We start from the raw sequence: 25742 nt of genomic DNA, 5'->3' as shown, positions 1-25742 counted from the left end.
CTCAGACGTTTGCACCCAATTCGTAATCCTGATGATGACTTCTTACGAGAATTCTGGGAAAATGAGTTTGGATGCAGTCCTGGAGCTATGCAATTACATGCTGAACCTCTCTCTTCACCACTCAAAAGAAGGTCTGACCATCCGTCAAATGTTTCATCTTCATCTACTGCCAAGGTGTCCTTTCAGAAAGCTTCTCTATCACCCTGCAATGGCACAGAGTCCCTGGAAGGACTGCATAATCCCATCACTGATACCTCTCAGTTAAGGGTGACATATAATGTCTACCTTGCTGTTTATGCTGCAGCCCACGCCCTTCACAGCCTTCTCTCCTGCCCCGACACAGACAGGCTCACCCCGAAACAACCGCCTCCACCTGCTCTTCTCCAAAATACATCAAATCCATAGAGGTAAACATAATTATGCCTGTATTATCTCATCCACAACACTCATAGTTCTTTACATTTTTTGAACTAAATATTGTAATATTCATAGTGTAAGTGCCATTTTTGTAGACAGATTTGTTTTTAAATATCAACGGTCTCTTCAACATTTGTTGCTTTCAGCTGTTGCAGCACTTGAACAACCTGCATTTCACAACGCCACAGGGGGAAATGTTTTACTTTCAAGGTAGTGACGCTCCAGCAAAGTATGACCTTGTCAACTGGCAGAACACCCCTGAGGGGTCACTCAAACTTGTTTTGATTGGTCGTGTGGACGGGTTTGACCTCTACCTCAACCAGTCAGCTATTCAGTGGAGCACCGGATCCAATCAGGTGGTCACATCGACAAGTGGTGTCAAGGCTACAAACAAACTTGCTGTTGAAATGAACGTCTGTGTAGATTCACAAGATAATGTCGTATTATTTGGCTTGTTGTTTAGGTGCCTACTTCAGTGTGCAGTGAGAGCTGCCCCCCAGGCACCCGAGTGGCCAACAGGAAAGGAGAACCTCTCTGCTGCTTTGACTGTATCCCATGTGCTGATGGGGAGATTAGCAATCAAACTGGTAAAGAAATTACTCCATAAGACAACTTTAATTTTCCCCTTTGTGTTTTATTTTCCTTCCCTCTCTTCTGTTTTTTCCTCTCCCAGGTTCCCTTCACTGTGAGCGTTGTCCATTAGAGTTTTGGTCCAATGCTAAACGAACTGCCTGCATCCCTCGCCAGCTGGACTTCCTTTCCTTTAATGAAACTTTGGGCATTACTCTGTCTACAGCAGCTGTGTCTGGTACTGTGGTGACAACAGCTGTATTTTTGGTTTTTCTTTACTACCGTCAAACACCAATCGTGTGAGAATCTAAAAATATTTAACAAAGAGTTTGTTGTATTCATTTAAAATTCCTTTACTTTCTTTTTTTTTTTGGTTTGTTTATGAAAAGTTTGATTTTATTAATGTTTAAATGGCCACATCTTTGTCTGTTAATCTGATTCACATCAAGGTACGAGCCAACAATTCAGAACTGAGCTTCCTGCTTCTCCTTTCGCTGAAGCTCTGCTTCCTGTGCTCACTGGTGTTCATTGGTCGTCCATCAGTCTGGGCTTGTCGGTTCCAGCAGGCAGCTTTTGGGATTAGCTTTGTACTTTGTGTTTCCTGTCTCCTGGTCAAAACCATAGTAGTTCTGGCAGCTTTCCGCTCAGCTCGGCCTGGTGCTGAAGCCTTGATGAAGTGGTTTGGTCCAGGCCAACAGAGAGGAAGTGTTTGCCTCTTTACATCTATACAGGTGTGAATATTTTTTTTCATTGATTTAATTATGAGAACATTATTACACTTTAAAAAAAATAACTCTTACATGTGTTTACATCATACAGGTTATCATTTGTGCCACATGGCTGTCCCTCAGCCCCCCTGTGCCTCAACGTGATCTGGGTTTTCAGGGTTCAAAGGTCACCTTGGAGTGCGCCATGTCCTCTGTGGTGGGCTTCTCTCTGGTTCTAGGTTACATTGGTTTGTTGGCCTGCACCTGCCTTCTCTTGGCCTTTCTTGCTCGGAAACTCCCTGACAACTTCAATGAGGCCAAACTGATCACCTTCAGCATGCTGATATTCTGTGCTGTCTGGGTGGCCTTTGTCCCTGCTTATGTTAGCTCTCCTGGGAAATACACTGTTGCTGTGGAGGTTTTTGCAATCCTGGCCTCTAGCTATGGTTTATTGCTCTGCATTTTTGCCCCGAAATGTTTCATCATTCTCTTGAGGCCTGAGAAAAACAGCAAGAAACACCTGATGGCCAGGTAGTTTTTCTGGCTGAAATGCAATTTTCATGTGTTTTGTCAATCATCTTTCTACCAGAAGTCATCTAAATAATGCTAAATGTAAATGTGCTTATATGAAATTAAAAACACACATAGTTATGGCTTTCATTGGTAACTGAGTAAGAATATTTCTGCTGTTCTTAGAAATCATTATATGCTAATATAACAATGCACCATCAATCATTAATGACAAATACACATTTAAATGAAATGCTGCTCACAAAAAAATGAATTGATGTATTTTGCATTAATGTAGTTGTTCTCCTTTTCTGTGTTAAAACAAAATACTCAACGGTATAAAACTCTCCACCAGTCCCTCAGAAAACAAAAACATTTTGATTAAAATTACATTAATGGATTTTTGAAATAGATGTCATTAATTTATTCAAGAAAGATTACGTAGCTTGTGTACCATTCTGTGGAATTTGTATTAAACTCTTTTCATGCAATAATTGATAGAAGTAAATAAATGTATTACTTTCACAGTGGGCCAATATCGTGTAGTATGTTCTAGCTTTATATATATATATATCACTGACATCACAGTTTTGCTGCATGTAGCAAATAAAGACCACTAGATGGAAGTATCATACCATCTAATGGAATGATGCGCTGATGCTTCTTTCCTCATCTCTCAACAAGGTTTGTTCCTTGTTGGACATGCTAGTCAAATGTCAAAGACCCATCCTGCACACTTAGAGTATTACACATATCTAACAGATGGGTGTGGGAAGGAGTTCCTTACCTACTTCACTTGTGTATAATACCAACCAGGGTGTGTTGAGTGTGGCCTATATCTTACCATTGCCCCCCACACACACACACACACACCTTCATACATGCTAATCACTTGGAAGCATTCAATTGTTTTTCCACCATCACTCTAGAGAAGAATAATTTGGGCTTGTGTGCTGCTTGTGTCATCAGTTTTTCTTCCTTTAATAAGGCTTTACACCTATTATAAATACTCACTACAACAATTCACTTGAGCAGAGTGCGGGGTGGTTAAGTTTTAGTCAAGGTACCATTTTCAGCTTTTTTTCCAAATATTAACCTTTTGATATTAGCTGTTCAACCAAGTGAAACATGTTTCTGTTTACAATGTCCTGTCTTTTTGCCAGTAACTGACATGAGGCTCTTATGTTACATTTGGACATGTGATATGTAATGGGATTTGTCTTTGGTAACAGGAATTGTTGAACATTGTTTGTGAGGTACCATTTATTCTGAACTTAATTCACTCTATTTTCAGGTTTGATGTGACTTGTGTTTTGCTGTGCTTTACAGACTGAATATACTGACACATATCCTGACATTCTGATAACTCTCAGCTATATGCGTTAAATGTCCAGAACAGCTGTATCCATGTCTCGGTTCCCCTGGCTCCTCGCTCGGTGGCCCTCCTCAGCTTTCTCCCTGCTGCTTCTCAGTGTAGTGGGCAGACAGATGGGACTGGAGGTGGTTCAGGCGATAGTGTGCTCCCGGTGGGGTGCACCGAGCAACAAAAGCCTCTCCCAGGATGGAGATGTGATTATCGGTGGACTTTTTAATCTCTATTACAAAACTTCATATGTAGAGCAGGTCTTTACCACGCTGCCACATTATGAACCTTGCACTGGGTAACTTAATCAGTACATTGTTGTTGAATGTTTGGTGGTTATTATGTTGTTCAGCACATCTGGGGTTTTTATAATTGTGTCATGCTCATATGTTTCTGTTAAAATACAGATGAAAATATAACTTAAATCTACCATATGTTGAACGAGAAAGTTACAGTATGCATGTTTATAATGGTACACGTCATGTTTTATATTGAGTAAAATATAAAAGTTATAAAGATATATATATATATATATCTGAGATAAGCAAATTTGAATTAGTTTAATTATTTCAATAGGTTTTGCTGTAATACATTTGTGTTGGTATATTTATGACATTTTTGGACATTTGCTGTTTTTATATTCATGTGCATGGTGATTATTTTTTATCTGTCAATAATTCATGTTGTGGTTTGTGTTATGTTTTATGCAATTCCTTTCTACTTCTGTGGTTTCAGATTAGATCAAGAGGTCTTACAAAATGTGTATGCCATGGCATTTGCGGTGGAGGAAATCAATCGTAACAACACCCTGCTACCAGGAGTGAAGCTGGGCTACCGCATATTTGATAGCTGTGGCCGATACCCCTGGGCTCTGCAAGCTGCATTGTCGCTGGTTGCAGGAGACGAACACAGCTGCAACGTAACAGCCTCCACTTCTCGTACTGCAGCCGGAGAGACAGCAGGTATCATTGGATATTACTCAGTATGCTACTAACATTTGCTATATCCATGAAAACATCAGCTGATATTTGTAGTATAAAAAGATTGTCCTCATGTAATTTTATGTCCAATGCTATCAGCAGGTGGTCAACCTGTTCCTTTGCTCATTGGTGATGCCACATCAACAACGACCATATTTCTGTCCAGGATCCTGGGGCCTCTCTCTGTACCATTTGTGAGTTTCATTATATCAGGAAATAAACCTCTGATGAACCTTTTTTATACAGTCTACACCAAGAGGCTTATACTACTTTGAAAATGTTTAAATAAAAATAAAATGGTATTACTGCTGTAAAAGCAGTGTCAAAATAATATTGCTGCATTTTTCTCTCAGATCAGCTACTTGTCAAGCTGCCCCTGTCTAAGTGACAAGATTAAGTTTCCTAACGTCTTCAGAACAATCCCCAGTGATATTTACCAAGCCCAGGCCATGGCACAGCTGGCCATACGCTTCGGCTGGACTTGGATGGGAGCGGTGGTTGACAACAGTGATTATGGTCTTTTCGCAATACAGGTGTATGTCTTTGTTATTATTCTATAAAATGCCTGAAAACTCTCTAATAGATCTCCTTCACATATACTTAAGACAACAATATCCTATTTACATGAACATATTTGTTGTTTTGACCTCCAGGCATTTCAGAAAGAGACTCAGGGGAAAGGGGTGTGTTTGGAGTTCATAGAGACCGTCCACAGAGAAACTATTGAGAGTGATGCCAGACGTGTTGCCCTCACAATTCAAGCTTCGACTGCGAGGGTGATTCTGATCTTTTGCCTGTATATAGATGTAAAGACAATATTTCTGGAACTGGCCAAGATAAATGTGAGCAACTGGCATGGAAATAAAACAAAGACATAGGCTATAGTTTGTAAAAACATAATGCCATCTCTTTTTCTTGTCGTAATTTATTTCTATTTCCTTTTAGGTGACGGACAGACAGTTTCTGGCAAGTGAGGCTTGGAGTACCAATAATGATCTTCTCCGAAATCTTGCCATCTCTAAAGTGGCAAGTGGTGTTCTCGGTGTGGCCATTCGAAGTTCAACCATACCCGGATTTGAAAATTATCTCAGACGTTTGCACCCAATTCGTAATCCTGATGATGACTTCTTACAAGAATTCTGGGAAAATGAGTTTGGATGCAGTTCTGGAGCTTTGCAATTACACGCAGCACCTCTCTCTTCACCACTCAAAAGAAGGTCTGACCATCCGTCAAATGTTTCATCTTCATCTACTGCCAAGGCGTCCTTTCAGAAAGCTTCTCTATCACCCTGCAATGGCACAGAGTCCCTGGAAGGACTGCATAATCCCATCACTGATACCTCTCAGTTAAGGGTGACATATAATGTCTACCTTGCTGTTTATGCTGCAGCCCACGCCCTTCACAGCCTTCTCTCCTGCCCCGACACAGACAGCTCACCTGGAAACAACAGACCCACCTGCTCTTCTCCAAAAACATCAAATCCATAGAGGTAAACATAATTATGCCTGTGTTATCTCATCCACAACACTCATAGTTCTTTAAATTTTTTGAACTAAATATTGTAATATTCATAGTGTAAGTGCATTTTTTGTAGACAGATTTGTTTTTAAATATCAACGGTCTCTTCAACATTTGTTGCTTTCAGCTGTTGCAGCACTTGAACAACCTGCATTTCACAACGCCAAAGGGGGAAATGTTTTACTTTCAAGGTGGTGACGCTCCAGCAAAGTATGACCTTGTCAACTGGCAGAACACCCCTGAGGGGTCACTCAAACTTGTTTTGATTGGTCGTGTGGACGGGTTTGACCTCCACCTCAACCAGTCAGCTATTCAGTGGAGCACCGGATCCAATCAGGTGGTCACATCGACAAGTGGTGTCAAGGCTACAAACAAACTTGCTGTTGAAATGAACGTCTGTGTAGATTCACAAGATAATGTCGTATTATTTGGCTTGTTGTTTAGGTGCCTACTTCAGTGTGCAGTGAGAGCTGCCCCCCAGGCACCCGAGTGGCCAACAGGAAAGGAGAACCTCTCTGCTGCTTTGACTGTATCCCATGTGCTGATGGGGAGATTAGCAATCAAACTGGTAAAGAAATTACTCCATAAGACAACTTTAATTTTCCCCTTTGTGTTTTATTTTCCTTCCCTCTCTTCTGTTTTTTTTCCTCTCCAGGTTCCCTTTCTGTGTGGCGTTGTCCATTAGAGTTTTGGAGCTAAACGAAACTGCCTGCATCCATCCTGCCACGCTGGACTTCTCTTTACACTTTAATGAAAACTTATGCGTTTTTTTTTTCATTACTCTTTTTTTTTTAGGTTTTTTTGGTTGTGTGGGGAAAAAAAATTTTTTTTTTTTTTTTTTTTTTTACCGTAAAACACCTATGGTGAGAATCTAAAAATATTTAACAAAAATTTTATTGTATTCATTTAAAATTCCTTTACATTTCTTTCTTTCTTTCATTTTTTTGGTATGTTTATGAAACGGTACTGTATTGTTTAAATGGCCACATCTTTGTCTGTTAATCTGATTCACATCAAGGTACGAGCCAACAATTCAGAACTGAGCTTCCTGCTTCTCCTGTCCCTGAAGCTCTGCTTCCTGTGCTCACTGGTGTTCATTGGTCGTCCATCAGTCTGGGCTTGTCGGTTCCAGCAGGCAGCTTTTGGGATCAGCTTTGTACTTTGTGTTTCCTGTCTCCTGGTCAAAACCATAGTAGTTCTGGCAGCTTTCCGCTCAGCTCGGCCTGGTGCTGAAGCCTTGATGAAGTGGTTTGGTCCAGGCCAACAGAGAGGAAGTGTTTGCCTCTTTACATCTATACAGGTGTGAATATTTCTTTATTGATGAAATGATGAGAACATTATTACACTTATAAAAATAACCCTTACATGTGTTTCTATCATACAGGTTATCATTTGTGCCACATGGCTGTCCCTCAGCCCCCCTGTGCCTCAACGTGATCTGGGTTTTCAGGGATCAAAGGTCACCTTGGAGTGCGCCATGTCCTCTGTGGTGGGCTTCTCTCTGGTTCTAGGTTACATTGGTTTGTTGGCCTGCACCTGCCTTCTCTTGGCCTTTCATGCTCGGAAACTCCCTGACAACTTCAATGAGGCCAAACTGATCACCTTCAGCATGCTGATATTCTGTGCTGTCTGGGTGGCCTTTGTCCCTGCTTATGTTAGCTCTCCTGGGAAATACACTGTTGCTGTGGAGGTTTTTGCAATCCTGGCCTCTAGCTATGCTTTACTGCTCTGCATTTTTGCCCCGAAATGTTTCATCATTCTCTTGAGGCCTGAGAAAAACAGCAAGAAACACCTGATGGCCAGGTAGTTTTTCTGGCTGAAATGCAATTTTCATGTGTTTTGTCAATCATCTTTCTACCGGAAGTCATCTAAATAATGCTAAATGTAAATGTGCTTATATGAAATAAAGAAAACGTCTTTCAACCACACATAGTTATGGCTTTCATTGGTAACTGAGTAAGAATATTTCTGCTGTTCTTAGAGATCATTAAATGCTAACATAACAATGCACCATCAATTATTAATGACAAATACACATTTAAATTAAATTCTCACTAAAAATGAATTGATGTATTTTTCATTAATGTAGTTGTTCTCCTTTTCTGTGTTAAAAAAAATACTCAACGGTATAAAACTCTCCACCAGTCCCTCAGAAAACAAAAACATTTTGATTAAAATTACATTAATGGATTTTTGAAATAGATGTCATTCATTTATTCAAGAAAGATTACGTAGCTTGTGTACCATCCTGTGGAATTTTTATTAAACTCTTTTCATGCAATAATTGATAGAAGTAAATAAATGTATTACTTTCACAGTGGGCCAATATCGTGTAGTATGTTCTAGCTTTATATAGTTCACTGACATCATAGTTTTGCTGCATGTACCAAATAAAGATCACTAGATGGAAGTATCATACCATCTAATGGAATGATGCTCTGATGCTTCTTGCCTCATCTCTCAACAAGGTTTGTTCCTTGTTGGACATGCTAGTCAAATGTCAAAGACCCATCCTGCACACTTAGAGTATTACACATATCTAACAGATGGGTGTGGGGAAGAGTTCCACCTACTTCACTTGTGTATAATACCAACCAGGGTGTGTTGAGTGTGGCCTATATCTTACCATTGCCCCCCCCCCCCCACACACACACACACACACAATTTCATACATGCTAATCACTTGTAAGCATTCGATTGTTTTTCCACCATCACTCTAGAGAGGAATAATTTGGGCTTGTGTGCTGCTTGTGTCATCAGTTTTTCTTCCTTTAATAAGGCTTTACACCTATTATAAATACTCACTACAACAATTCACTTGTGCAGAGTGGGAGGTGGTTATGTTTTAGTCAAGATACCATTTTCAGCTTTTTACCCCCAATTATTAACCTTTTGATATTAGCTGTTCAACCAAGTGAAACATGTTTCTGTTTACAATGTCCTGTCTTTTTGCCAGTAACTGACATGAGGCTCTTATGTTACATTTGGACATGTGATATGTAATGGGATTTGTCTTTGGTAACAGGAATTGTTGAACATTGTTTGTGAGGTACCATTTATTCTGAACTTAATTCACTCTATTTTCAGGTTTGACGTGACTTATGTTTTGCTGTGCTTTACAGACTGAATATACTGACACATATCCTGACATTCTGATAACTCTCAGCTATATGTGTTAAATGTCCAGAACAGCTGCATCCATGTCTCAGTTCCCCTGGCTCCTCGCTCGGTGGCCCTCCTCAGCTTTCTCCCTGCTGCTTCTCAGTGTAGTGGGCAGACAGATGGGACTGGAGGTGGTTCAGGCGATAGTGTGCTCCCGGTGGGGTGCACCGAGCAACAAAAGCCTCTCCCAGGATGGAGATGTGATTATCGGTGGACTTTTTAATCTCTATTACAAACCTTCATATGTAGAGCAGGTTTTTACCACGCTGCCACATTATGAACCTTGCACTGGGTAACTTAATCAGTACATTGTTGTTGAATGTTTGGTGGTTATTATGTTGTTAAGCACATCTGGGGTTTTTATAATTTTGTCATGCTCATATGTTTCTGTTAAAATGCAGACGAAAATATAACTTAAATCTACCAAATGTAGAAATAGAAAGTTACAGTATGCATGTTTATAATGGTACACGTCATGTTTTATATTGATTACATTTATAGTAAAATATAAAAGTTATAAAGCTATATATATATATATATATATATATATATATATATATATATATATATATATATATATATATATATATATATATATATATGAGATAAGCAAATTTGAATTAGTTTAATTATTTCAATAGGTTTTGCTGTAATACATTTATGTTGGTATATTTATGACATTTTTGGACATTTGCTGTTTTTATATTTATGTGCATGGTAATTATTTTTCATCTGTCAATAATTCATGTTGTAGTTTATGTTATGTTATATGCTATTCCTTTCTACCTCTGTGGTTTCAGATTAGATCCAGAGGTATTACAAAATGTGTATGCCATGGCATTTGCGGTGGAGGAAATCAATCGTAACAACACCCTGCTACCAGGAGTGAAGCTGGGCTACCGCATATTTGATAGCTGTGTCCGATACCCCTGGGCTCTGCAAGCTGCATTGTCGCTGATTGCAGGAGACGAACACAGCTGCAACGTAACAGCCACTTCTCGTACTGCAGCCGGAGAGACAGCAGGTATCATTGGATATTACTCAGTATGCTACTAACATTTGCTATATCCATGAAAACATCAGCTGATATTTGTAGTATAAAAAGATTGTCCTCATGTAATTATATGTCCAATGCTATCAGCAGGCGGTCAACCTGTTCCTTTGCTCATTGGTGATGCCGCATCAACAACGACCATATTTCTGTCCAGGATCCTAGGGCCTCTCTCTGTGCCATTTGTGAGTTTCATTATATCAGGAAATAAACCTCTGATGAACCTTTTTTATACAGTCTACACTAAGAGGCTGATACTATTTTTTTAATTAAAAATAAAATAGTATTATTGCTGGAAAAGCAGTCTAAAAATAATGTGTTTTTCTCTCAGATCAGCTACTTGTCAAGCTGCCCCTGTCTAAGTGACAAGATTAAGTTTCCTAACATCTTCAGAACAATCCCCAGTGATATTTTCCAAGCCCAGGCCATGGCACAGCTGGCCATACGCTTCTGCTGGACTTGGATGGGAGCGGTGGTTGTCAACAATGATTATGGTCTTTTGGCAATACAGGTGTATGTCTTTGTCATTATTCTATAAAATGCCTGAAAAATCTTGAATAGATTTCCTTCATATACAGTACAGGCCAAAAGTTTGGACACACCTTCTCATTCAATGCGTTTCCTTTTTATTTTCATGACTATTTACATTGTAGATTCTCACTGAAGGCATCAAAACTATGGATGAACACATATGGAATTATGTACTTAACAAAAAAGTGTGAAATAACTGAAAACATGTCTTATATTTTAGATTCTTCAAAGTAGCCACCCTTTGCTTTTTTATTAATAAAGGGAAAAAATGCCACTAATTAACCCTGACAAAGCACACCTGTGAAGTGAAAACCATTTCAGGTGACTACCTCATGAAGCTCATTGAGAGAACACCAAGGGTTTGCAGAGTTATCAAAAAAAGCAAAGGGTGGCTACTTTGAAGAATCTAAAATATAAGACATGTTTTCAGTTATTTCACACTTTTTTGTTAAGTACATAATTCCATATGTGTTCATTCATAGTTTGTATGCCTTCAGTGAGATTCTACAATGTAAATAGTCATGAAAATAAAGAAACACATTGAATGAGAAGGTGTGTCCAAACTTTTGGCCTGTACTGTATATGTAAGATAACAATATCCTATTTATATAAACATATTTGTTGTTTTGACCTCAAGGCATTTCAGGAAGGGACTCATGGGAAAGGGGTGTGTTTGGAATTCATAGAGACACTCCGCAAAGAAACTATTGAGAGTGATGCCAGACGTGTAGCCCTCACAATTCAAGCTTCGACTGCGAGGGTGATTCTGATCTTTTGCTGGTATACAGAAGTAAAGAAAGTATTCCTGGAACTGGCCAAGATAAATGTGAGCAACTGGCATGGAAATAAAACAAAGACATAGGCTATAGTTTGTAAAAACATAATGCCATCTGTTTTTCTTGTCGTAATTTATTTCCTCTTAATGTAGGTGACGGACAGACAGTTTCTGGCAAGTGAGGCTTGGAGCACCAATAATGATCTTCTCCGAAATCTTGCCATCTCTAAAGTGGCAAGTGGTGTTCTCGGTGTGGCCATTCGAAGTTCAACCATACCCGGATTTGAAAATTATCTCAGACGTTTGCACCCAATTCGTAATCCTGAAGATGACTTCTTACATGAATTCTGGGAAAATGAGTTTGGATGCAGTCCTGGAGCTATGCAATTACATGCTGAACCTCTCTCTTCACCACTCAGAACAAGGTCTGACCATCCCTCAAATGTTTCATCTTCATCTACTGCCAAGGCGTCCTTTCAGAAAGCTTCTCTATCACCCTGCAGTGGCACAGAGTCCCTGGAGGGACTGCATAATCCCATCACTGATACCTCTCAGTTAAGGGTGACATATAATGTCTACCTTGCTGTTTATGCTGCAGCCCACGCCCTTCACAGCCTTCTCTCCTGCCCCGACACAGACAGCTCACACGGAAACAACAGACCCACCTGCTCTTCTCCAAAAAACATAAAATCCATAGAGGTAAACATAATTATGCCTGTGTTATCTCATCCACAACACTCATAGTTCTTTACATATTTTGAACTGAATATTGTAATATTGATAGTGTAAGTGCATTTTTTGTAGACAGATTTGTTTTTAAAGGGGTGATAGAATGATTATATAGGGTATTTCACACTGTTCCTTATGGTCTCCTAATGGGGTATGTAACATTGGTTGGGCTGAAAATGGTCTGGTTGACATTTTTTGGCCCTTATGCATCCCTGTGTTTTGGCCCTATTTGTAACAAGAGCTTTTCTTCCAAATATGGTATGCTCATGAATATTTAGATGAGCAGCGCGCTGATTGGTTGAGCGTTCCCCAATACACACACATTAGAGACAGAATCTCATATTCCAGACACTGCAATGTTTTGTTACCAAATTCACTTTTTTATGCGAGAAATCAACTATATAAAGCTCAAATATGGGCCGTTTTACGAAAATTGATGGCTAATTGCAAATTTGGTAAGACGTGTCGGACTTTAGGAGCTCCACACAGTTTGACGAGAAAGTGGCAGCCTGCTGGGCTCCATTCCCAGTGCAAAGTCACCCTTTGTGGATACTGCACTACTGGGGCTCCGCGGCCGGCTGCCGGCATAACTATAATATATTTACGGTTTGAATTTCGTCACGCCACTTATATAACATCTAACCTGACTCCGCCAGATAGATTGCTTCGCATTTGCTCAGCATATCCATCTGGGAACTTTCCGTTGAAGAACTTTTGGGAAGGGGCGAAAATACTGGCTAGCTGATTGGATGAACCATCTGTCTATCACCTATGTTGGTGATAGACGGGCCAAATCAACCAATCAGATCCACGAAGCGTATGAAAATACAACCACAAGCCCGCCCCTGCTGCTGCAGGCAAAGCATAGCTCGTTAGCTCAGCAAGCAAGCAACATGTCGGTAAAGGATATTTGCCGTTTGTGTAACGAGAATTTAGGAATAAAAGGCACCCTTTCAGGTTCCCGGTCCATATTCCAAAAGAAGGATCCAAGAGAAAAAAGCATTAGCGAGCGGCTAACAGAATTAGGATACAATGGGAAATGATTGCGGCTAGCTAGCTACACTTTCGGCATAATTATAGTATATTTACCATTTGAATTTCATCACGGCATGTATATTACAGGTTCCCCAAGGTCTTACAAAGCTTAGCTAACACTTGTCTGATTTCGGATTTCAATTGAATGCATTTTTGTGAATGTCAGAGGTCTCATTACGAGGAGGCTAGCTAGCGCTCATTGATGGACTCCAGCTCACCGCGGCTCTATCAATGAGACTCGCGGACAAGATGCGTTTACTTCCTAGATTGTTTGTTTAAATAACTCAACACACATATCCATTATAAGATTAACTAGAAGCTGTGGTAAGAAATTGCGGGCGTAACAAGCTCGCTGACCGCGCTCTCAGTCACTCACCGGCCGGCCATTTAGCAGGAAGAGGGGAGGGAGAACAGCGAGCTGCAGGCCCTGGAGCTCTGTCAGGGCAGCGGCGTTTGGTAGTCCAGTCACCCAGAAAAGGGTGAGTTTGCGCGGGTATTGAGCACCGGGCTGCCGGCCCTCAATCGAGCTCACAGCAGGCCGGGGTCTGTGACGGAGGACAGGCAGGGCGGTGATGTAGCAACCCAGGCAGCACCAGTCGGACAAAATTTGCAATTAGCCATCCATTTTCGTAAAACGGCCCATATTTGAGCTTTACATGGTTTATTTCTCACATAAAAAAGTTTCAGAAGTGAATTTTGTAATGGAATAGCAGAGATCTGCCTGACCTAGATTCAGAAGACTACCTGATCTCAGGTCAGTTGTGTAGCCTATGTAAATGTTGGGGCGTGACCGTTCTCTTAATACACCCATGGGCGTGACAAAGGTACAGGTCCTGAGATGCTTACGTCAGCTTCTAGCTTTGTTGAGATTCGCCCGTTTTCAGCGGCAGTTTCAAAATATGAGATTTTCATAGTAAAGGGGTGTCAATGGGATTTTGAGCTTCTATGTATTCTATTTACCCACCGAACTGTCGTTATTCAACTATGACAGGGTAAAATCGGTTTTGCATTCTATCACCCCTGTAAATATCAACGGTCTCTTCAACATTTGTTGCTTTCAGCTGTTGCAGCACTTGAACAACCTGCATTTCACAACGCCAAAGGGGGAAATGTTTTACTTTCAAGGTGGTGACGCTCCAGCAAAGTATGACCTTGTCAACTGGCAGAACACCCCTGAGGGGTCACTCAAACTTGTTTTGATTGGGCGTGTGGACGGGTTTGACCTCCACCTCAACCAGTCAGCTATTCAGTGGAGCACCGGATCCAATCAGGTGGTCACATCGACAAGTGGTGTCAAGGCTACAAACAAACTTGCTGTTGAAATGAACGTCTGTGTAGATTCACAAGATAATGTTGTATTATTTGGCTTGTTGTTTAGGTGCCTACTTCAGTGTGCAGTGAGAGCTGCCCCCCAGGCACCCGAGTCGCCAACAGGAAAGGAGAACCTCTCTGCTGCTTTGACTGTATCCCATGTGCTGATGGGGAGATTAGCAATCAACATGGTAAGGAAATTACTCCATGGGGTGGTGATGGCGTAGTGGATACGACACGTGCCTTTGGAGTGGGAGATCCAGGTTTGATTCCCACTGCGATACATCAACCAATGTGTCCCTGAGCAAGACACTTAACCCCTAGTTGCTCCAGAGGTGTGTGACCTCTGACATATATAGCAATTGTAAGTCGCTTTGGATAAAAAGCGTCAGCTAAATGACATGTAATAAGACAACTTTAATTTTCCCCTTTGTGTTTTATTTTCCTTCCCTCTCTTCTGTTTTTTCCTCTCCCAGGTTCCCTTCACTGTGAGCGTTGTCCATTAGAGTTTTGGTCCAATGCTAAACGAACTGCCTGCATCCCTCGCCAGCTGGACTTCCTTTCCTTTAATGAAACTTTGGGCATTACTCTGTCTACAGCAGCTGTGTCTGGTACTGTGGTGACAACAGCTGTATTTTTGGTTTTTCTTTACTACCGTCAAACACCTATGGTGAGAATCTAAAAATATTTAACAAAGAGTTTGTTGTATTCATTTAAAATTCCTTTACATTTATTTATTTATTTATTTCATTTTTTTGATTTGTTTATGAAACGGTACTGTATTGTTTAAATGGCCACATCTTTGTCTGTTAATCTGACTCACATCAAGGTACGAGCCAACAATTCAGAACTGAGCTTCCTGCTTCTCCTGTCCCTGAAGCTCTGCTTCCTGTGCTCACTGGTGTTCATTGGTCGTCCATCAGTCTGGGCTTGTCGGTTCCAGCAGGCAGCTTTTGGGATCAGCTTTGTACTTTGTGTTTCCTGTCTCCTGGTCAAAACCATAGTAGTTCTGGCAGCTTTCCGCTCAGCTCGGCCTGGTGCTGAAGCCTTGATGAAGTGGTTTGGTCCAGGCCAACAGAGAGGAAGTGTTTGCCTCTTTACATCTATACAGGTGTGAATATTTCTTTATTGATGAAATGATGAGAACATTACTACACAAAAATAACCCTTACATGTGTTTACATTTCATACAGGTTATCATTTGTGCCACATGGCTGTCCCTCAGCCCCCCTGTGCCTCAACGTGATCTGGGTTTTCAGGGGTCAAAGGTCACCCTGGAGTGCGCTATGGCCTCTGTGGTGGGCTTCTCTCTGGTTCTAGGTTACATTGGTTTGTTGGCCTGCACCTGCCTTCTCTTGGCCTTTCTTGCTCGGAAACTCCCTGACAACTTCAATGAGGCCAAACTGATCACCTTCAGCATGCTGATATTCTGTGCTGTCTGGGTGGCCTTTATCCCTGCTTATGTTAGCTCTCCTGGGAAATACACTGTTGCTGTGGAGGTTTTTGCAATCCTGGCCTCTAGCTATGGTTTATTGCTCTGCATTTTTGCCCCGAAATGTTTCATCATTCTCTTGAGGCCTAAGAAAAACACTAAGAAACATCTGATGGCCAGGTAGTTTTTCTGGCTGAGTGTTTTGTCAATCATATTTTTACCAGAAGTCATCTAAATAATGCCAAATGTAAATGTGCTTATATGAAATTAAAAATACACATAGTTATGGCTTTCATTGGTAACTCAGTAAGAATATTTCTGCTGTTCTTAGAGATCATTACATTTTAATATAACAATGCACCATCAATCATTAATGACAAATACACATTTAAATGAAATGCTGCTCACTAAAAATGTATTGATGTATTTTGCATTAATGTGGTTGTTTTCCTTTTCTGTGTTAAAAAAATACTCAACTGTATAATACTCTCAACCAGTCCCTCAGAAAACAAAAACATTTTGATTAAAATTACACTACATGAATGGATTTTTGAAATAGATTTATTATTCTGATTATTCAAGAAAGATTATGTAGCTTGTGTACCGTTCTGTGGAATTTTTATTAAACTCTTTTCATGCAATAATTGATAGAAGTAAATAAATGTATTACTTTCACAGTGGGCCAATATCGTGCAGTATGTTCTAGCTTTATATAGTTCACTGACATCATAGTTTTGCTGCATGTACCAAATAAAGACCACTAGATGGAAGTATCATACCATCTAATGGAATGATGCTCTAATGCTTCTTTCCTCATCTCTCAACGAGGTTTGTTCCTTGTCAAATGCCAAGACCCATCCTGCACACTTAGAGTATTACACATATACACCAGATGTGTGTGGGGAAGAGTTCCTTGCCTACTTCACTTGTGTATAATGCCAACCAGGGTGTGTTGAGTGTGGCCTATATCTTACCATTGCCAGTGCTGAAGAAGCATGAAAGGGCTGTGTGCTCTCTCCTGAACAGGTTCCTGCTTCTTCATGTGTCAGTTTTGGAGATGAAACCTACATGTCATTTTAATGTTAATTACTTGGCATACAATTCTCATACATTATATAATGCCATATCTCTGCATAGAGGATTCCACTTCCATATTGATTCATTTATGTCAAGAAATCATGGGTTGCAGTTTAATGTGACAATGGTTTGGTAATTATGGTGTCACAAAGAGTGCAGAGGTAGAAGCAACCTTTCTTTCTCTTCTTCTTTTAACCTTCTTTGCAATGCATTTTTTGATGTCTATTATGCAGACACTTCATAACAGTGGAAATTTACCAGTAATTATAAATTCCTAGGTCTGTTTTTTGAATGGCTACATTATTCAATCTATTCCAAATGTTGAACTGCATACGGTAGCTACAGTATAATAATGAATCTACTGTAGATAAAGAAATGTATCTACTGTAGATAAACAAAAATACATTTGACACTGTGTTAGCTATAATCTACAAAATCATGAAAAACAACAATATATATATATATATATATATATATATATATTTACACTACTGGTCAAAAGTTTTAGAACAACCCAGTTATTCCAGGTTTTTATTGAAATTCATGCAGTTCAATGTCTTATTGTACTCTGAAATGAAAGAATAGAACAAATAAACAATTGAAGTTAAAAAAGAAATGATGGAATCAATTTATGAATCAAAATGTATTCTAAATTTGGCAGATATAACAGCTGAACACACTCGTGGCATTCTTTCTACATGGCCACTCCATGTTTTTAAGCTTACCATCTTGTTCTTTTTAGCTAAGGTAGTTCTGGCATAGCTTGGACTTATGTTTTGGGTCATTATCTTGCTGTAGGATGAATCCCTGACCAAATAGGCGCATAGCAGAGCGTACTGCATGGCGCTGCAAAATGCTGTGGTAGCCGTTTTGGTTCAGCGTGCCTTTCACTCTGTACAAATCACAGACTGTGGATCCAGCAAAACAGCCCCAGACCATCATGCTTCCTCCTCCATGTTTGACAGCTGATGTCACACACTGAGGAACCATCCTTTCGCCTACTTGACGGCGTACAAAAATCCTGCATGATGAACCAAAGATTTCAAATTTTGATTCATCAGTCCATAACACCTTCTTCCAGTCTTCAGTAGTCCATTGTCAGTGTTTCTTGGCCCAGGCAAGCCTCTTTTTCTTATTCTGATGTCTTAGCAATGGCTTTCTTGCTGCAACTCGACCTATCAAACCTGCAGCTCGAAGTCTTCGCTTTACAGTTGAAACTGAGACTTCCTTATTACGACCACTATTAAGCTGTGCTTGAAGCTGTTGTCCTGTGAGCCGCCTATCACGCAAGCTGTTGACTCTCAGAAACTTGTCTTCTGATTCTGTTGTGGCTTTGGGTCTGCCAGACCTCTTCCTGTCAGAGTTTCCCCCAGTTTCTAAGTGCCTTTTGATGGTGAAGAATACTGTACTCACTGACACCTTGACTTTCTTTGCAAATTCTCTATAGGAAAGACCAACATTCTTAAGTGTTATGATGGTCTGTCTCTCTTCCATTGTTAATTGCCTTTTTCCCGCCATTTTTATGGCAACACACTACTTTCTGCAGTACAATACTGTTCAAATAATGCTCACGAGGGTATGGTACCACAGTTTGTTCCAACAATACTTTTATACAAAGAGAGGGGGTTGTAAGTAATCCAGACAAGTTGGAACACCTATGGGAATTGGTAGCACCAACTTCAAAAGCTTGATCAACCTCCATTGCTGCAGAACAGCTTTACGTTGTTAACCCATTTCTTGTTCCCTGAAAAAGGCCTTTTTGTAAAATTCGGAAATGTACATTATTTTTTCAGTTTTGGGTAACCTTACTTTTTTTTTTAACCTCAGGCAGTTCACCACTTACCTTTTGTACCATTTCAAGCTATTCATTGGACTTGAAATGCTAAAATTTCAATAAAAAAACTAGAAAAATTGGAGTGTTCTAAAACTTTTGACCAGTAGTGTATATAAGTCAACAAGCAGCTGAGACACAAGTGGCATGTTCACATCATTGCCTGCATACATTGTGTGGAGGATTAAAAAGTATATCCACTCCCAAGGCAAATGAGCAGACATTGCTGGTTGACTGCTGTTGAATATCTTCCTTGAGAACGCCTGATTTTGCATAACATTAAAACAACTGAATATGATGACGTTCGCATAGGTTACTTTATTGGAATTTTAAGATCATGGGCACAAAAGGTAAAAGCAACAAAAAGCTTGGTTAGACTCTTTTCCAAACGTTCTTCCATTGTTGTTGTTTGCTAAGAGTTTGATGCTGACCTTAATCACTGCCCCCCTGATGTTCATGTGCTTAAATCCATGTTGCGTTCATTTCTGACATACTTTTCCTTTTGCATTCATTTCTGACATACTTTTACTTTTACTCATAAATACTTTTAACTTCTGGTGTAACAGTTCTGGATGAGCCGGTGCTTAAACAGTATATTAAACCACAGAAGGCCATAGCTGGTTAGGTGTTTGAGAGATGATTGGTTGTGGACCACTGGTGTCGCCCTCCAGGTCTGTGTTGCAGAGGCTGATGGATGTCAAGTTTACCAGAATACAATGTGGCAATATAGGGGGAGGGACTATCATATAGCCTTGTAACAGTGACATTAAGCAAGCAAGTAGTGTATGAGGGCTCAGAACTATACTTGCTGAGATGTAGCAGATTTCCTTGTTTCTATCTTCTGTAAGCTGGAAGGGCAAATGGTGGTGACTGGCAAGGCCATGGCCTCCTTCTTTGCAGTTGTCCAATTCACAGGCCTGCAACAGTAGACATGCTCATTCTGTCTTAGTTACCACGTTTGGGCCAGATGAAAGTAAGATGCACCAGCAGGCCCAATGTGTGTGTTGTTGTACTCCTGAGATGTGTGGGGTGCTTTGAAAACTGGAACAGGGTTGTTGTGACCTCATTGCTTACTCTCTCTATGGCACTCGAACACATTATGTGGAAAGTTTTCATTGGAACACGTTTACCAAATGACAGGCCACAGTGAGGTCTCAGAGACTGGTACACTTTCTGTAAAGAGATTGAGGTTGCTGTTGATTGGATATTTCCAAACTTGGACAAATTAAATCATAACTATCTTAATGGCTAGATACCACTATAGGTAAGTGAAATTATTACGTAAAAACGTTTTTTTTGCATTCACTTCTCTTTTCTTGGTCAGTGCCAGATATACTGTATACTGTATATATTTTTACTGTATATATTTTCATATTATAAAAGAAAGTCTATATATATATGTAGACTTTCTTTTATAATATGAATAATCCTTTTTTAAGTCTTTTAAAAAACATTTTTTCAAAATGTCTGAGAGATGTGCCTAGTATTTATTATTAGTATTTATGAGCCACAGTGGATTATTTCATCAACTAAATGTTAAATGTTAAGAAAATCTAACTCTATGGGGATATCTGTGGTCACTGCCCTCCAGGTTAGTACTGTAGTTTCTGTATCACACAGCTGTCAGTTATTTTCTCATTGTTTTGCTCTCACCTTTGAGAGAAGTGATTTAGTGCAGTGTCATCCTGTTTACTATCATTCCGCCATGGGCTTTACAGCTGTTATAAATACACAGAGCAACATCTATGTTGTGCAGAGCTGGAGGTGGGGAGTATGTCATACCTCGTCAGTTGCATGTTGCATGTTGTATCTGCTGTAATATACATTTTGTCACAGGAATTTATTTTGATTTACAGGTGGATGTCTTATTAAGAAGGATTCAAGATACTTTTACTTTTAACTATTTACTGTATTACACCTCTTTTGTGCCAATGGGAAGCCATCTAACTGGGTATATTGTACATATTTAAAGTGTCCAGAACAGCTCCATCCATGTCTTGGTTCTCCAGGCTCTTCACTCTGTGGCCCTCCTCAGCCCCATCCCTGCTCCTTGTGGGGCTTGTGGGCAGACAGCTGGGGCTCAGGGTGGGGTTACAGGTGGTTCAGACAGTGTCTTGTTCTCGTTGGGGTACACCCAGCAACCAGGGTCTGTTTCAGGATGGAGATGTAGTTATTGGTGGGCTCTTTAATGTTCATTCCAAGCCCCCAGCTATAGACAATGACTTCACTCAGCTGCCTCACTTCAAGCCTTGCACTGGGTAAAACTCTAAATTTTACTTTTTACTGTGTATCCTGCATAATTCATGCACTCATCAGCTGTATCTTTTTCTATTCCATAGACAGTTAACTATTGGTAGTTTCTTCACACATACATGTTAATTTTCTTGTCCAAAATATTTTGTTATAATTGCTTATTTAATTATGACCAAAGATTATTACCCATATTATTTAAGGGTTATTACAGATCTTCACAGTCACTTTGACAGCATTTTGACTGATATTTTTCTCATTCCTTCTCTCCTGTGGTTTCAGTTTGGAAAATCTTCCATTACAGTATATTTATGCTATGGTGTTTGCGCTGGAGGAAATCAATCACAGTACAACCTTGCTGCCAGGGGTGAAGCTGGGCTACTATATTCGTGATAGCTGTGGCATACCCCTGTGGGCTATGCAGGGGGCACTGTCACTTGTTGGAGGAGACAGCGCCAGCTGTAATTCAACAGACCCTCCAGACTATTCTGCTGGGTATGGAGAGGGAATTGGAGAAAGAAAAGGTACTATATCAAACCGCATGGTTCATACTTCTGTATTAATACCAAGCAAATACATTGATGACAGCCTACACACTGCAATGTTGTGTTTGAAACAGAACCAAACCCTAACAAATTACTATTTTATTTTATCTTATAATGTCATCAGGTGATCAGCCTGTTCCTTTGATCATTGGTGGTTCCTCATCCGAAGAAGCCAAGATACTCTCCAGATCCCTGGGGCCACTCTCTGTACCTTTAGTAAGGTTCCATTAAAACCCCAAATTGTATTGGTGTTTATTTTGAATATATAAAAAAATTTTAAATAAAAATTGGAAGTAAAAACTCAAAATAACTTTCAGATTTTCACTCATAATGTGGTTTCAAATTACGTTCATAGTTTTTTTTTAACCCATTGATGGACTTTGGTGCATATGGCACATTTATGTTTTCTCACCTTCATTTTGCTGTAAAAAGGAAAATAACCTATTTGCTGTTCACTGCAGTAAACAGTCTTCTTAAAAAACAATCACTGGGTGAAAATGAGATTATAACAATCTTTATGTGTATGAGATTTCAGAATATGTATGGGATTTTAGAATATCCAAGTATGTATGTGTTTTTTGCCTTTTACTGTAGATGAGCTACACAGCAAGCTGTCCCTGTCTGAGTGACCGGCACCAGTATCCTAACTTCTTCAGGACCATGCCCAGTGATATTTACCAAGCCTGGGCCATTGCCCAGCTTGCCATACGATTCAATTGGACCTGGATTGGGGCTGTGGTAGTAAACAACGATTATGGCCATGTGGCAATAAAGGTGTTTCCATTTGCACTGCATTGCTACGCACTCTATACAAGATATACATGAATACATTAGAATATTTTTCATTCATCTAATCTTTTAGCTCCTTTCAACTTTTTATGTCAGTTATTTCAGGAGGAGACTCAGGAGGCAGGGGTATGTCTGGCATTTGTAGAGACTCTCCAAAGGGAAAACATTGTGAGTGATGCCAGACGAGCAGCCCTCACAATTCAGGCGTCGACTGCAAAAGTGATTCTGATCTTTAACTGGTACACAGATGTGAGGGAACTGTTCCTGCAACTCTCCAAGATAAATGTGAGAAAATGGAATACAATTGGGTATTTAATCTATAAATAATAACCAAACTGATCTCATTAAAAAAAAACATAATAGCTATTTAAAGTTATCTTTTCATTTTGTTGTGTTGCTATCACTAGGTGACTGACAAACAGTTTGTGGCCAGTGAGGCGTGGAGCACAAGTGGTGATCTTCTCCAAGATCCTGTCACTTCTGTAGTGGCAAGGGGTGTGCTTGGTGTGGCCATTCGAAGTAGAGCTATACCTGGATTTGAAAATTATATCAGAAGTTTGAACCCATCTCGTCATCTCGACAATACGTTCTTAAGAGAATTCTGGGAAAAGATGTTTAGTTGTAGTCCTGGGGCCACACAATTCTCCACATATGCCTCTTCACTACTGTCTCAGTCAGACAGGTTGCTTCAAAAAGCTTCTCAACCACCCTGCAGTGGCACAGAGTCCCTGGAGGGAGTGCAGAATCACTTCACTGATACCTCTCAGCTCAGGGTGACATATAATGTCTACCTTGCTGTTTATGCTGCAGCCCACGCCCTTCACAGCCTTCTCTGCCCCGTCAGAAACAGCTCACCTGGAAACAACAGCCCAACCTGCTCTTCTCTAAAACACATCAAACCCATAGAGGTAAACACCAGTATGTCTAGTTCAACACCACACAATTTAATAGGGACGTTAACAGTACTAGCGCAATTTTTATGTGACAAGTGCAACTGCTTAATCTACATTTGGATTTAAAAAAAGATTTACTACAATGTTGATCTTCTTAGCTGTTGCAGCACTTAAACAACGTGAACTTCACAACGCCACAGGGTGAAATGTTTTATTTCCAAGACGACAACACTCCAGCAAAGTACGACCTTCTCAACTGGCAGAACACCCCTGAGGGGTCACTCAAACTTGTTGTGATTGGTCGTGTGGACGGGTTTGACCTCCACCTAAACGAGTCAGCTATTCAGTGGAGCACTGGATCCAATCAGGTGGATAAAAAGAAACAATATTGATTCATGTCATTGCCAAAGGTCTATTGAATTAAATATTTACTGTGCTTCACAAGACGTTATCTACTTGAGAATATGGTTTTACTTGCTGTTTAGGTGCCTACTTCAGTGTGCAGTGAGAGCTGCCCCCCAGGCACCCGAGAGGCCAGCAGGAAAGGTGAACCTCTCTGCTGCTTTGACTGTATCCCATGTGCTGATGGGGAGATTAGCAATCAAACTGGTGAGGAAAATTACCACATAAGATATTACTGACTTGTATAACTTTCAGATCATCTACAGTGTCCCCAGTTTTTTCCTACGGCCCTTTTTGGTCTGTCTTCCTCTCCCAGGTTCCCTTCACTGTGAGCGTTGTCCATTAGAGTTTTGGTCCAATGCTAAACGAACTGCCTGCATCCCTCGCCAGCTGGACTTCCTTTCCTTTAATGAAACTTTGGGCATTGCCCTGACTACAGCAGCTGTGTCTGGTACTGTGGTGACAACAGCTGTATTTGTAGTTTTTCTTTACTATCGTCAAACACCTATGGTAAGAACCCAGAGTACTGTAATTAAAACTAGTGTTAATTTTCTACAACTCATTTTTGGTTTGTAGTTGTTTAGGTTAATTACTCAGACAAAACAGAATTCTGGCATTAGACCATATTCAATTATATTTGTTGAAAATAATCAGAATTAATCCATATTGGGTTGTTGTTGTGCTTGTCGTTTCAATACCAATTTAATCCCAATTCTCATTTACAGGTACGAGCCAACAATTCAGAACTGAGCTTCCTGCTTCTCCTGTCCCTGAAGCTCTGCTTCCTGTGCTCACTGGTGTTCATTGGTCGTCCATCAGTCTGGGCTTGTCGGTTCCAGCAGGCAGCTTTTGGGATCAGCTTTGTACTTTGTGTTTCCTGCCTCCAAGTGAAGACCATAGTAGTTTTGGCAGCTTTCCGCTCAGCTCGGCCTGGTGCTGAAACCTTGATGAAGTGGTTTGGTCCAGGCCAACAGAGAGGAAGTGTTTGCCTCTTTTCCTGTTTACAGGTCAGAGTTGCAGAATCACTTTTTAATAACAAAATTAATACAGCATTTACTTACAGTAAGCTGACATTGTTTAACGTTTTTTTTTCATCAAGGTTTTCATTTGTCTTATTTGGCTATCGCTCAGCCCCCCTATGCCTCAAGCTGACTTGGATATCCCAGGGTTAAAGGTCACCCTCAAGTGTGCCATGTCCTCTGTGGTGGGCTTCTCTCTGGTTCTGGGTTACATTGGCCTGCTGGCCTGCACCAGTCTCCTTTTGGCCTTTCTTGCTCGGAAACTCCCTGACAACTTCAATGAGGCCAAACTGATCACCTTCAGCATGCTGATATTCTGTGCTGTTTGGATAGCTTTTGTTCCTGCTTATGTTAGCTCTCCTGGAAAATATGCTGTTGCTGTGGAGATTTTTGCAATTCTCGCCTCTAGCTATGGTTTACTTTTCTGTATCTTTGCTCCAAAGTGTTTCATCATTCTTTTGAGGCCAGATAAAAATACTAGGAAACACCTGATGGCCAGGTAGCGGAGAATATTAACAATGCACCTAATTCATTATTTCCTTATCAATCTGCCTGCATTTGTTTAATTTAAATAAGACTAGCTACTATTTTATTAGTTTGTTTGACCAAAAATGTCAGGTGTATTCACACAAACAACTGAATAGTTAAAAATAGAACTGAAAACATATTTTACTTCAATACTTACAACTAATTATAACTAACTAATTAATATTACTAATGTAACAAACCTGGTACACAGAAACATTATTAAACATAAATAAAAACATCTCAAGGTTGTGTTTCTGTTTTGTTTATGGGAATGCAACTATTTGCATCACAGGTTGTGCATTTATTTTGAGTTGAG

The 25742-nt window shown here is 40.1% G+C and overlaps 1 protein-coding gene and 1 pseudogene across 1 annotated transcript; both read left to right on the top strand.

Annotated features, from left to right (window-relative positions):
- Positions 1–711: 711 nt before the first annotated feature.
- LOC120551715 lies at positions 712–7955 on the top strand (annotated as a pseudogene).
- A 1311-nt stretch (positions 7956–9266) lies between these two features.
- On the top strand, positions 9267–25448 carry LOC120551709. The gene is made up of 23 exons (XM_039789236.1): positions 9267–9385; positions 10029–10207; positions 10373–10464; positions 10611–10790; positions 11448–11636; positions 11739–11963; positions 12054–12284; positions 14411–14620; positions 14728–14851; positions 15137–15330; positions 15490–15771; positions 15854–16272; positions 21010–21258; positions 21533–21711; positions 21920–22016; positions 22395–22569; positions 22681–22869; positions 22992–23492; positions 23636–23845; positions 23963–24086; positions 24196–24389; positions 24605–24886; positions 24979–25448. The coding sequence occupies exons 1-23, from the start codon at positions 9267–9269 to the stop codon at positions 25399–25401; spliced, it is 5067 nt and encodes a 1688-aa protein (XP_039645170.1). The 3' UTR covers positions 25402–25448.
- The last annotated feature ends 294 nt before the right edge of the window (positions 25449–25742 follow it).

The sequence above is a fragment of the Perca fluviatilis genome, chromosome 2 (genome assembly GCF_010015445.1).
Source record: "Perca fluviatilis chromosome 2, GENO_Pfluv_1.0, whole genome shotgun sequence".
Classification (NCBI taxonomy): domain Eukaryota; kingdom Metazoa; phylum Chordata; class Actinopteri; order Perciformes; family Percidae; genus Perca; species Perca fluviatilis.
Note: the sequence above shows the minus strand (reverse complement) of the source record. Positions and strands in the feature narration are given on the sequence as shown.